At 41.0% G+C, this 12,909-nt stretch overlaps 2 protein-coding genes across 5 annotated transcripts; one reads left to right on the forward strand and one right to left on the reverse strand.

Moving 5' to 3' along the window:
* Positions 1-81: 81 nt before the first annotated feature.
* llph (LLP homolog, long-term synaptic facilitation factor) lies at positions 82-2,613 on the forward strand. Of its 2 annotated transcripts, none has more exons than XM_083654117.1 (3): positions 82-152; positions 549-768; positions 2,088-2,613. In XM_083654117.1, exons 2-3 carry the CDS (start codon positions 561-563, stop codon positions 2,249-2,251), a joined length of 372 nt encoding a protein of 123 aa, XP_083510243.1. In that variant the 5' UTR covers positions 82-152; positions 549-560; the 3' UTR covers positions 2,252-2,613. The 2 variants fall into 2 exon arrangements, with proteins under 2 accessions (XP_083510243.1, XP_083510244.1); XM_083654118.1 differs by having other exon boundaries at positions 84-136.
* Positions 2,614-2,729: 116 nt separating this feature from the next.
* Positions 2,730-11,029, reverse strand: hcls1 (hematopoietic cell-specific Lyn substrate 1). 3 transcript variants are annotated; one of them, XM_083658861.1, is made up of 16 exons: positions 10,915-11,029; positions 9,414-9,497; positions 9,213-9,289; positions 6,607-6,736; positions 6,389-6,499; positions 6,231-6,285; positions 5,967-6,077; positions 5,756-5,866; positions 5,283-5,393; positions 5,143-5,198; positions 4,988-5,057; positions 4,691-4,839; positions 4,220-4,354; positions 3,899-4,061; positions 3,737-3,808; positions 2,732-3,259 (listed from the first exon to the last, which is right to left on the reverse strand). In XM_083658861.1, the coding sequence occupies exons 2-16, from the start codon at positions 9,495-9,497 to the stop codon at positions 3,126-3,128; spliced, it is 1,569 nt and encodes a 522-aa protein (XP_083514987.1). In that variant the 5' UTR covers positions 10,915-11,029; the 3' UTR covers positions 2,732-3,125. The 3 variants fall into 3 exon arrangements, with proteins under 3 accessions (XP_083514985.1, XP_083514987.1, XP_083514986.1); XM_083658859.1 differs by having other exon boundaries at positions 2,730-3,259; positions 5,967-6,285; XM_083658860.1 differs by having other exon boundaries at positions 3,117-3,293; positions 5,967-6,285.
* Positions 11,030-12,909: the final 1,880 nt, after the last annotated feature.

Here is a 12,909-nt window from a genome sequence, read left to right on the forward strand (position 1 = left end):
AATCAGACCAGGCGATCTTAGGATTGAGTGAGGCAGCCAATCAGCTTCCTCTTTCTTCGAACGTGCGTCATCGACTTTCTTCTTCTTTTTGTAAACACGTGTGCTTCTGTCTGTCCACGGAGAAGCTTTAAGGAAGGTAACGTTAGTTGTTTGTAAGTTACTGTCAATTGTTTTGTTTTGTTTTTATTTACGAATTCTACTATCGGTCGATGGGTATTCAGCAGGCTAAACTAGCTCAGTCGTGTTGAAGACAGTCATTCCATGCCATAGCAGTTGGAGAGCTAACAAGCTAAGTTCCTTGCTAGAAATGTTGCTGCTGCTTATAACGTATCTATGTATATCGTATTGAAAGGCGCTATATAAATCCAATCTATTATTATTAAATAATTTTGTGTGTATCAGAAACTATCTAACCTAGTAAATACATTTAGCAATACATGTGAAGTGACAATTGACACACAGCTTTTAGTTAACGTATGCTGGTAACGTTATAACGTGGACTAACGTTAGTGTATATTCCTGAAACTGTGATTGGTGTTTTTTCCCAGCACATCCTTAAAATGGCCAAAAGTCTAAGGAGCAAATGGAAGCGAAAGATGCGTGCAGAGAAGAGGAAGAAAAACGCTCCCAAGGAGCTGGCCCGTCTGAAGCAGGCTCTGAGTCTGGATGGCAAAGGAGAGGGCATGATGAGTGACATGCAGGAGATTGTCACAGTGGTGCCAGCTGACAAGATCAAGAAGCAGGATGTTGACATGGAGGGGGATGATGGTGAGTGACAAACTCATCCCATAACACAGCAGAGTAGACTACAGTCATAAAGGTTCAACATAGTATTTTATTTTGACACTTTTAATGAACTGAACTGCTACTAGAAGGTGTTTAATTCCTCCGCCAGCATGGTGTTTCCACTGACAAATTTGTCCTGTCCACCTTTGTAGTTGGTTATTTCCTGTACGTGTCTCCAGAGCTGCCTTGTCATTACAGTCGAGTGCCCTCTCGATCTTATGTATGCTGTTTTTGCTTGTTGTGTCTCTTGTTGTTTTTGCACTCATATGCCCTGTTATATTTGTACTATGTTGTAAACGGAGTCCACAGCACAAGAATTTCACACGTGATACTTGTACCATGGAGTGACAATAAAAATCTTGAATCTTGCACTGCCAATGGCCTTTTTTGAGGGTAGCTCAAATATTGTCAAGTGTGTTTTCCCCCCTCGTTGGACACTTAACATGTTTCACAAACTTGGGGAGCACAGTTCTCAAGCCTGTTTTGTTAAAATCACCTGCTACAATACACTCCATCAGGATGGGCTGTTTGCTGTTTGTTGACTGTAGTTAGCAGATGGCTGAGTGCTAGCTTAGCATTGGCGTCTGGGGCTATGTAAACAGCCCGTACTGAATTTCCTAGGTAAATGAAAGGAACGGCATTTAATGGTAAGGAATTGTGCATATTCTGGAGAGCAGTGTCTATCAATCACTGTAGAGTCTGTGCACCATTTGTCATGGACATAAATACATGGATGGCAAATTACTAGAATATTATTATTATTATTACTACTATTAGAATTACTTTACTTTTAATCAAATCAGCTGTCCACCAGAGTTTATGCTACTTTCCCCTAGAAATTGATTACAACATTACATTGTCAAATCAGTAATGTAGGATGCAATAATAGTAGGGAAGTATTTTGGGGGATTTGGTATCCTGCTGAGGAAGTAAAAATGAGACCCCGCCACAATCCATTCTGTAGATTTGCCACTTGCCAGTTAGGCATAGGGAGCCAAAGCAGGCTGATTGGTTGGTAATACTCTGTATGACCAAAGAATTAGTGTACTGTTTGTGAGGGCAACCTGGGCTACTCATGACATTAATGGCATGGCATAATCACATTTCTCTGCAGGAAGCACATACTTTGACAGTGCATTAAAACATTGCTGCTCATATTGGCCTACTAGCATCACATGACAAGGCTGTGAACTACAAAGGCAACTAAATGATGAACTAAAACGGAGTACCTTTTACTTTTTGCGACACAGTGTGTCGATTATAGAATCTGATTTGAAGAAAAAAATCCCTTTGTGTTGCAGATGGGAAAATGGACATGGACAGCAAGCGCAGCAAGAAAACTCATTTGGATGAACACGGACAATACCCTAAGTGGATGAACCAACGGCAGGCCAAGAAACTGAAAGGCAAACGGGTGGGGAAGAAAGGCGGCAATGCCAAGAAGAAGAAGGGCATTGCCTGGTAAAACAGAAGAAACCAAAGGACTTTTGCTTTGCCTTCAAAATGTGCTACACAGGGGCGTGGCATCATGTCATGTATTCCTTTGAGTGTATACATGCTAATGTGGACTTGCTGCTCTTGATCCATTCAGTGGATGATCAGATGTATTCGTGGTTGTCACAGTATCATTGTACAGTAGTTCACTGCAGGAAAATGTTGGTTCTTATGCAAGGAGGGATCCCATTTTGATGCTGGTATAAGTCTTAAAGAAATCAGACTTTTGCAAAATATGTGTGGCCTGGGTTACAGCATCAAGGCAGTGGAGGCGATTCATGTGTATTCTTTGCTACAAATAAAATCAGTGGGTATTCAAATTAAAATCAATATTTGCAATTCCATGCTTTGTTCTATTCATTTTTTAGGTATTTTGTAGCTCTCCAGCGTAAGTTGTCAGTGATGAATAACGGACGGTCATACAATTTGTAAGCATACAAATGATACAAAGAAAAGCTAGCCAGTAGAGTCTTTTATTGACTGATCAGTTCATTGCAGACAGCCAGATATAAGGCATAAACCCTTGCTGCCAATATTAATTTTTCAATGGTGATTGCACAAAAATCTGACAGAAAATTGCCAGCATAACTTAGTTAAATATTACTCTGATACCACAGATACCTACCCTAAGTATAGCATCAGACAGTGAAATCAGATTTGAATCGGCTGATCAGAAACCGTTTGGCACAAAAATAGCTGTGATTTATTCTCTTATTCTATGACTCTTCCTCTGGCGAAAAGACAAGATATGTGACCTGATACTGTATAAATGTGTCTTTGCAAACAGGTCAAAAATGGTATTTAGCCTATTTGAGCTATTATAAGAAAAGCTTGACTGGTGCTGCTCACTGCAGCTGAACGAATGCAGCGGGGAAAAGGCCGATGCGTCCATGACACTGTCCCTTCCACCAGCCCTCGTCCACCATCTCTATGTTGGTGATGACATCATCCGGGTTGAAGGAGATCTCATCATCTGCCTCTGTGTCGAGAGGAGACCAAAGGATTTGTCCTGGCTGAGAAATTATCACAATATTGATTTCTGTAACATAAAACAGGGTTCCCACGGGTCCTTGAAATCCTTGAAAGTTTGAATTTGAAAAATAAAAATCAAGGCTTTAAACGTTTAAACGTTTTTGAAAATAAACATGTCATTGAAAGTCCTTGAATTTAGGGTCTTTCCTGCATAGAGAATTACAAGGGGGCCACCTCTGTCAAATTTCGCTCCACCTCCAGCTCTCGACAAGTGAAAAAGTATTTTCTAACAAGCGTTGCAGTAGGTGGATTTGTCATTTGCAATTGCAACTAACATGGGTCACAGTAATTAACCTTGATTCATATCTCAAAACAATGCCATGTTGGGTGCTTGAATTTGGGGAATTGGGCCTTGAAAGTCCTTGAATTTGATGTTGAAGAAGATGTGGGAACCCTGATCAAATTAAAAGGTGTTTTTACATACCTCCCTGGTAGTCGTAAATTGCTACCGCCGTCTGGCTGCATGTCAGGTCTTCATAGTCATGATTATCCACAACTGTTGAGGAAAACACTGACAATGAGTGCTTCATATGTAACAGGGCAGAGGCTTGCTGGTTTAGAAAAAACAAGTCCTGCTCTAACTGACCAGGCGGTGGTGTACCAATGTCCTCATATTCTCCTTCATCCTCCTCCTCCGCCTCCTCCTCTGCTGGTCTCCCAGGGAGCTGCAGTGCCTGGGCTTCATCTAGGTCCAGGAACTCATCTGAGCGTGAGGGCAAGCAGGGGGGCTCCTCATATTCTGGTTCCTCCTGACGTCACACACAAAATCTCTGGTTACATGACCTCTCCACATTTTCCTCTCAAACTCCCTAGAGATGTTCCTCTCCCAGGGAAGAATTGCAATATACTGAATGGAATAATTCTGAGTTTAACAGTCAGTATACGATTGATATTTTGAGTGGTGCACCTCTGCCTGTGGTTCAGGTATTTCTTGCGGTATCTCAGGCAGGGCCCGGTGGATTTCTGGTGGTGGCATGTTGGACTCCGGAGCCATATGTGGAACCGATGGGGAACAAATCTCTTCCTCTCTCTTTGTCTCCTCCTACAGACAAACAATAGAATAGTTAACCAGCTCAGTGGCTTTGTGGTTTGAGTGTCCGCCCTGATACTGGGAGGTTGTGAGTTCGATCCCCGGCCGAGTCATACCAAAGACTATAAAAATGAGACCCATTTGCCTCCCTGCTTGGCACTCAGCATCAAAGGGTTGGAATTGGGGGGTTAGATCGCCAAATGATTCCCGAGCGTGGCACTGCTGCCGCTCACCGCTCCCCCAGGGGATGGGACAAATGCGGAGAACAAATTTCGCACACTCAGGTGTGTGACAATCAGTGGGACTGCAATCTGCATGACACATCAGTAACACTACATATTTACATACCTGCTGCCTGCATCTGGCCTCCTCCTGCTCTCTCTTCTCTCTGGCCTGTCTCCTAGCTCTCTCCTCTTCTGCTCTCTTCCTGTTCTCTTCATCTGATGCCTTGGCCATGTTCTCAAAATGCGCCTTCAGTTTCCCTCCACCTGCACTTGCTGCATGCACAGATAGAAATGATATGATAAGTACATTTGCAGTGCCAGCCCACTGGCAGTCACAGGAAACAATTCAACTCTCATGAATGAAATGGTTTTACAGCAAGCGGGCATAACAGCCTTCACTGAAAAGAAAAAGTAAACCTACCAGCCTCTAGTGGCTGTGTCTTTTCATAAGCAGAGGTAGGCGAGTCCATGTCTGTGAAGGCAGCTGCACTCTAGTCATCAACAGGAGGGGACATGTGTTAACTCAGAAAAAGTCAAGGGAAAGCCATTTTCACCTTTATCGGTTAAAACATTCACCTTATCCATGCGGTCTTCCTGTACTCCATAACGACCTCCAAAACCCTTGGCATAATCTTAACAGAGCGATCAATATGATTAGTTTAACATAGATCCTGTAAGACACTGCAGGTATTAACTTGTGGGCGTTGTTACCTCACCTTTTTGTGACTCATGTTTCTCTGTCTCTCCTTTATAGTCGTAGCCCAAGGCAGCTTTATCGACTTTTTCCTTCTCGACACCAAACTTCCCGCCAAATCCCTTTGAGTAATCTGGTTGATTGATTGATTGATTGATTTTATTATGGATATAAAAGACAACAAAATCCAAGGGATAAACATGTAAAAGTGTGAACACTTATTTCCAACATGGTCCCTGGTCTTATAAAAACAGGACATACAGTAACACATAACATCATACAAACAATATAGAACAATCAAGAATAAAAAGAACAAGAGATACAATCAGCACAAGTTAAAAAAATAATTTCAACGAAAGGCTCAGCACATTACTCTAGCTTACTCAGCAAGATTTTTTTCAGAATGTTTTTAAAACCATTCAGAGAATTCGCAGACTTAATTTCATTAGGGATCTTGTTCCACTCCCCCCCCTTGATGCTACGACCTTAACTCACCTTTCTGTGACTGGTGCTTTTCTGTCTCTCCTTTATAGTCGTAGCCCAAGGCAGCTTTATCAACTTTCTCCTTCTCAACACCAAACTTCCCCCCAAATCCCTTTGAGTAATCTGGTAAAAACACATGAGAATGAAAAATAAAACATGAAATTTACTCTGTATCACAAGGCAAATAGAGTCAAGACTAACTGATGCTGTGACTTTAACTCACCTTTCTGTGACTGGTGCTTCTCTGTCTCTCCTTTATAGTCGTAGCCCAAGGCAGCCTTGTCCACCTTTTCCTTCTCCACCCCATACTTTCCTCCAAATCCCTTCGAGTAATCTAAAAGCATAATGCATTGTGAGAAACATAGAAGAGGGTGAGACCATTTTGTTGGGTAGTAACTTGCAGGAAAAGAGGATTTCATTGAAAGTGATTTGGCTTCTCTCTCTCTCCCTCTCTCTCTCTCTCTTTTAAGCTGGACTGCTGGCTTACCTTTTTGGGATGTGTGTTGTGCCACCTCCCCTTTGTATTCAAAACCCATGGCAGACTGCACAAACAACACAGTGCATTGAGTAGGAGGTTTGTGGATTACTAGTCCATCAGCGCTTTAAGAATTAAGGATTAGTAAAGTGGTAGATTTGGCTTCTCACCTTATCAACTCGGTCTTTCTGAACACCGAATTTCCCACCGAACCCTCGTGCAGCGTCCGTCTGGGAAGAATGCTGATCAATCTGTGCCACATAGTCATGCCCCATGGCCACCTGGGTAGTGTAGACATATTCATGATGAACACGCCAAACCTATAGACTATAAACATCACCTCATATTTAGAATATTAATGATTATGACGGATGATCACAGATCAAACCTTGTCCATGCGGTCTCTCTCCACTCCAAACTTCCCTCCGTAGCCGTAGGAGGCTTTGGGAGCCTGGGCTTGTTCCTTCTGCTTCACCTGCTCATGTTCTTTAGAGACATTCTGCCTGAGCTCTGCAACACTGGAAGGTCATGCAGGGGTCAAGACTACAGGCATATATATATATACATACACACACACATACATGCATACATACATACATACATACATACATACATACATACATACATACATACATATACTGTATATATATATATAGGGGTCAAGACTACAGGCATCTGAATGTTGGTCACAATAATGGGCCTATATATATATATATACACACACAGTATATTTAAGCAATATAGCATGAGAGCCAGTGTGTTGTGGCAAATATTGGATCGTTCTGGAGACTGAAGTTGACATTGGCCAATCCTGGCGCTTGCTGAGAAGCTGAGAGCTTTCTGGAAAGCCCGACACGCAGCTCGAGCGCAGCGCTGCATTCTCAGCGCTTGCTGAGAAGCTGAGAGCTTTTCTGCAAAGCCCGACACCAACTAACGTTACGGGGTTAAATGCGGGGTTAAATGCGGGGTTAACAGCCTTTTTTTTTCAAAGAAGACATTAGCCCGCGTCTATTCTTGTACAAAACATAATTTTCTGCGAAGTATTAGTAAAGTTATAAGCGAAGATCGATTCACAAGGATCTGACAGCTGTCTCCGCCATTTGTTTTTTCTACATGGTCATTTGAGGTAACCAAAGCCTTTTAGTAAGAGAGTTGCCATGGCAACTCAATAACCCATGGCCATGGGTTATTGGAGTGGGTTACTTGATTTATACAATGGCTGTGAACCAATCAGATTGCTTGATTTGAGAGAGCCGTTTTATAAATATATTTAGAACACGGCTCTCTTGAATACTCGATTCTGATTGGTCAATCAACAAGATTCACCGGTCATTATTTCTCGACAACCGACCGCTGCTCTGCTGCTGGTTATACTGATTAATCCAGCTGTGTCAACACTCACGACAATGATTAGGCACACCTGGATTAATCAGTTGATAAGAGCCTTTTGTCAGCAGACAGAGACGCAGAGTGTACTAATTAGGCCAACCAGTTGCAGCTGTGGTGTCTTGTGTGCCAATTACGAATGAAACCGCTTTGTCGTTGAAAACGCTATTAAAAAATCTATTTGAATAATTATTTTTGTCAGATTATTGAATGATTTAGTTGTAGGCCGTGTTCTAAGCGGGATAATGTATAGTGAGCCGGTGATTACTGGGGAAATAATGACCTTCAGGTGAATCATTAAGCCCTCCGCTGCACGTCGGGCTCAATCATTCACCTGTCGGTCATTATTTCCCCAGTAATCACTGGCTCACTATACATTATCCCTTACATATATACACATACATACATACATATATATATATATATATATATATATATATATATATATATATATATATATATATATATATATATATAACATAGTTATGTTACATAGTGTTTACATAAAGGTGTGTGTATATATATATATATATATATATATACACATACATACACATACACACACACATGGTCGGACTCGGGACTGGTGTGTGTATTTGGCATTGCCTAATGGTGACTGTGTGTGTGTGTGTGTGTGTGTGTGTGTGTGTTTGTGTGTGTGCGTGCGTGCGGGTGTGTGTGTGTGTGTGTGTGTGTGTATATGTGTGTGTGAGAGAGACAGACAGACAGACAGACAGACAGACAGAGGAAGGGAGACAACGCGTGCCACAGCAGTGAACCAGAATGCACATCTGAACAGACCTCTCCGTTATTAACCTGCTCTGTGCATGTATGTATGTATATGTATGTATGTATGTATGTATGTATGTATGTATGTTTGTATGCTTAAATCCTTGTGCTCCAGTGTACTTTGGACCAAATCTCTGAAGTCTCTCCTCATACTCATAGTAGGTAACAGTTATACCTAATGTAGGCTAATCATAATAGATATCACATTCAGTGATACCTGAAGTACTATTCCATAGTAAATTAGATGGGAAGAGGCTGTCTGATTAGACTAACATTTACGATTTTGTTTTTCATTTTTCAAAGCAATAATGGAGCAGGGCTAAAGTTGTAAATATCAAAATATGTACTCATTTTAATACCCAGAGTTGCTCAATGCTCAAAGTTAGTACTCATACTGTATTTGGCCTGCAGGAAATGGTAGCATGGACCAGTCACCCTCCCCCCACACACACGCACGCACGCACGCGCACGCACGCACACACACACACACACACACACACACACACACACACACACCGTATAGTCTCAAAATCTAGTCGCTATCTCAAGTGCTATTCTTATCATCAGCATGATATAGTCAGGAGTGAGCAGCCTGGTGGTTTAAGTGTCATCACCCCATGTTACCCATATTAGCACTAACTGGCTGCGCTCTGCTCTCACTTCCTTTTCCTGTTGCTACACAGCAGCATCTCTGCTCTCTCTGACCTGCACTCTGTACTTGCATTCTGCTCCATCAGTCTCCAAGAGCACAATCAAACGTTCCTTTACAGAAGCATCAGCACAGAAGCACACACTCTGCATCTGGTCTGGTTACAGTACCTGATGTGCTCTTTACTGCGCCCCGACCCCTCGATGGTCTTGGCTCCCCACCTCTGCTCCTGCTCCGACACGTCATTCTGAAACGCAAAGTCTCTGCTGAAGTGAATTACCTTTGGAAACGGTGGCAAGATAATACACACTACACAGACAAGTGCTGATTGAGGAGTGTCCTCTATGTGATCCACACCCCTAGAAGTATACCTCAAAGTCAGGGTCCGTCTCCCAGTCGTCCCCCTCTGTAGCCACCTTCATGCTCACATTGTGGCCCACGACTGACTTCCACATCTGGAGAAATAAACACTATAAGCCAGTGGTTCTCAAAGTGGGGTCTGGGGACCCCAGGGGCCCTTGAGAGGGTTCTAGGGGGTCCCAAGGAAAAAGTAAAATAATTTATTTTCACTAGAATTTCCAACCATAAACAACACAATGACAGAATATGACTATTTTGGTCATGGGTTTAATACACTTTCTGTAATAAAACATCTAAAAGTGTGACGACCCGTCCACTCTCCTGGCCCTGTCTTGCAGGAGCTTGGTGTTGGGGTCGTTGCTGATTGGATGCACCTGGTCCCCCTGCACTTCAGACTATTCATTCAGTCTCCCTCCTCACCTTTTGTTCTGTTCATTTGTTTAATGTATATTTGTGTGGTCTAGTTATTTTCCCCTATTGTTTCAACTTTTACTTTATGACTCCTCATATACAACCTGGCTCAAGGAAGTAACAAATAAGGGGAGTCATATACCAAAGTAAAAAAAACAAAAACAAAAACATTGGCATGTATCGACCTGACATGGCCAAATAAATGGTGAAATAGATAATCCTTTGTCCTGAAGATCTGTGTGTGCTACCTTGTGCCTTAGGTGCAATTATCTTTATGTTTTGAACTTTGCTGGTTTAGCAACACTAAGAAAGCCACCGGGAAAGCGCATCCTTTCCAAGGACTTGACTATATATACGTGATATGTGTATATATATGATATGTTAACTGTTACAGACTTAGAGTCATTTGTTATGCTAATAGAAAGTAAACCTCAAGCCCTGACAACCTTTTGCTTGCCCTCACAAGTCACAAAAAGGAAGTTGGGTAATTTGCAGCACCAAGCTTCATTTCCCCATAATGGAACATACTTTAGGGCCATATATTATATAAACAGATAATAAAATACAACTGAAATATGAGCCTAACAACATTTAGCAATTGCAATATGGACCTTCCACGACATTAAGAATATAATTATTTTTTTCTTGAGGCAGGTATAACTAGGCTATGTAAGAATTCATATAGGCCTGTTGTGTTTATTATTGTTGTTATTATTATTATACAACTAGACTATGTGGTGGTAGTAGTAGGCTAACTACTCACTAGTAGGCTAGTCTACTTGTAGTTGTAGGCTAATATTGGATAACGTTAGACATGTCCACTTATAGGCCTACATTTTTATTATAAATTATTCCTAATATTAGCCCTTCCCATGTTACACATTTTTGATAGCGTATTTTTACATTACTGATAGTTAAGTCACCCAGTAGTGCTGTTGTCTTAAGTCTGAAAATAGTTAATACAATGTAGGAACTTCTAGGGCCTATATAGTATAGGCTCACGTTACTTCCTGAAATACGGTAGATGACATATATGACAGATGAATGATAAAATAAAAACAGAAAAAGCTGGTTAGTTTGAAGAAAAATAACATTACATACCTTTTAGTTGTCAACGCAGTGTATCCGTGGTTGGCCAATATTAGACAACGCAGCGTTCTTTCTTCAGACAAGTTGTGACAGTCTACTCGCCTGGAGGAGGAAGATGGGCGACAAGTGAACGAGGATCCAGCGCACGTGAACGAGCATAATGTCATCAATATTCTTCTTTAATTCATAAATGACAATTAGGTATACAACCTCGATATACTGACAATATATTTCATTCATTGTGTATTTTTTGAAGAACATAACACTACCGTGTTTCCTCCCTTGAATACATTTTATTTTACATTTTATTTTACGTTTCTTTTAATTAGAACATTTATGCTGCCTTCAAGCATGATCGGAAAGCTTGTAGGCTAATAATAATAACTTTTGTAATAGGAGATATATTTATATATAATATGTATATATAGCCTATATATATATATATATATATATATATATATATATATATAGGCTATATATACATATTATATATAAATATATCTCCTATTACAAAAGTATATATGTGTGTGTGTGTGTGTGTTTATTATAATATTTCAGACCATGTACAGTATATATATATATATATATATATATGTGTGTGTGTGTGTGTGTGTGTGTGTGTGTGTGTGTGTGTGTGTGTGTGTGTGTGTGTGTGTGTGTGTGTTAATATTTCAGACCAAAAGCACTTGGATGCACAGTTGGAAAGACGACTTTACCAGCAGACCTTGAATGCAGCATAAGCTACAACCCTGATTTATCTGTAGTGTAGTTTCAACAGTTTCAACACTTGAGGGCAGGCTCACAAAGCATAAACTATACTGGCCCAAGTAGCCTAAATGATATGACAGTTGAACACTGAGGCTTGTGTACAATGATGTGAAGGAATTATTAGCCTATATCTAGTAGATTCAGGTAGCTACAAACTTTTCAATTACAAACAACCTCCTCAAGTCATCTCCCTCCTGGGGGGGACCCATGACCAAATTGACCAAATACATGAAAGTGTTAAAAGCCCCAATGTGTATGTGTAAATAATTGGTAGTGTAATAATCAGGGGTGTAGTGGTAAATACAGAGGTGGGTATACTTTACAAGGTGAGTAGTTTGCGCACCTTGTCCTCATTGAAAATAGGTGAGTAAACTCTCTGCCTCATTTCAAAGAGGTGGGTAAACTGTGTTTACCCCCACTACGCCCCCCAAGTGTAATTTTGTTTAGCTACTGATTCACTAGACTTGGTGTATTTGCTCATGATCATTGACTAAGCCAGGGGAGCTCAACCTTTTGTAATTCAAGGCCAACTTCTGATTGTTAAAACAATTCCAAGGACCTGAGGACCACCTTCCCAAATAAATGATAGGCTATCTTTGTGATATACTGATGTGAGAGGTCCTCCGCGGCTCACTAGATGGGGCTCTATGGCCCGCCAGTGGGTCACGCCACGGCACAGTGGTTGAGCAAAACTAGACTAAGCTATTGGCACAACGACCGACATTAATACAAGCCTTATAGCCTATAATAGGCCTATTTTGCTTGATGCCCCAAAAAGCTTGTTTGCCATGTGTAAACCAAACTGAGTGCATTGAATGCGTTTACACCCAAAATGTACAGTGGGGAGAACAAGTATTTGATAGACTGCCAATTTTGCAGGTTTTCCCACTTACAAAGCATAGAGGTCTGTAATTTTTATCATAGGTAGGCTACACTTCAACTGTGAGAGACGGAATCTAAAACAAAAATCCAGAAAATCACATTGTATGATTTTTAAGTAATTAATTTCCATTTTATTGCATGAAATACATATTTGATACATCAGAAAAACAGAACTTAATATTTGGTAAAGAAACCTTTGTTTGCAATTACAGAGATCAGACGTTTCCTGTAGTTCTTGACCAGGTTTGCACACACTGCAGCAGGGATTTTGGCCCACTCCTCCATACAGATCTTCTCCAGATCCTTCAGGTTTCGGGGCTGTCGCTGGGCAACACGGACATTCAGCTCCTTCCAAAT

The sequence above is a fragment of the Poromitra crassiceps genome (genome assembly GCF_964638095.1).
Source record: "Poromitra crassiceps genome assembly, chromosome: 2".
Lineage (NCBI taxonomy): Eukaryota > Metazoa > Chordata > Actinopteri > Beryciformes > Melamphaidae > Poromitra > Poromitra crassiceps.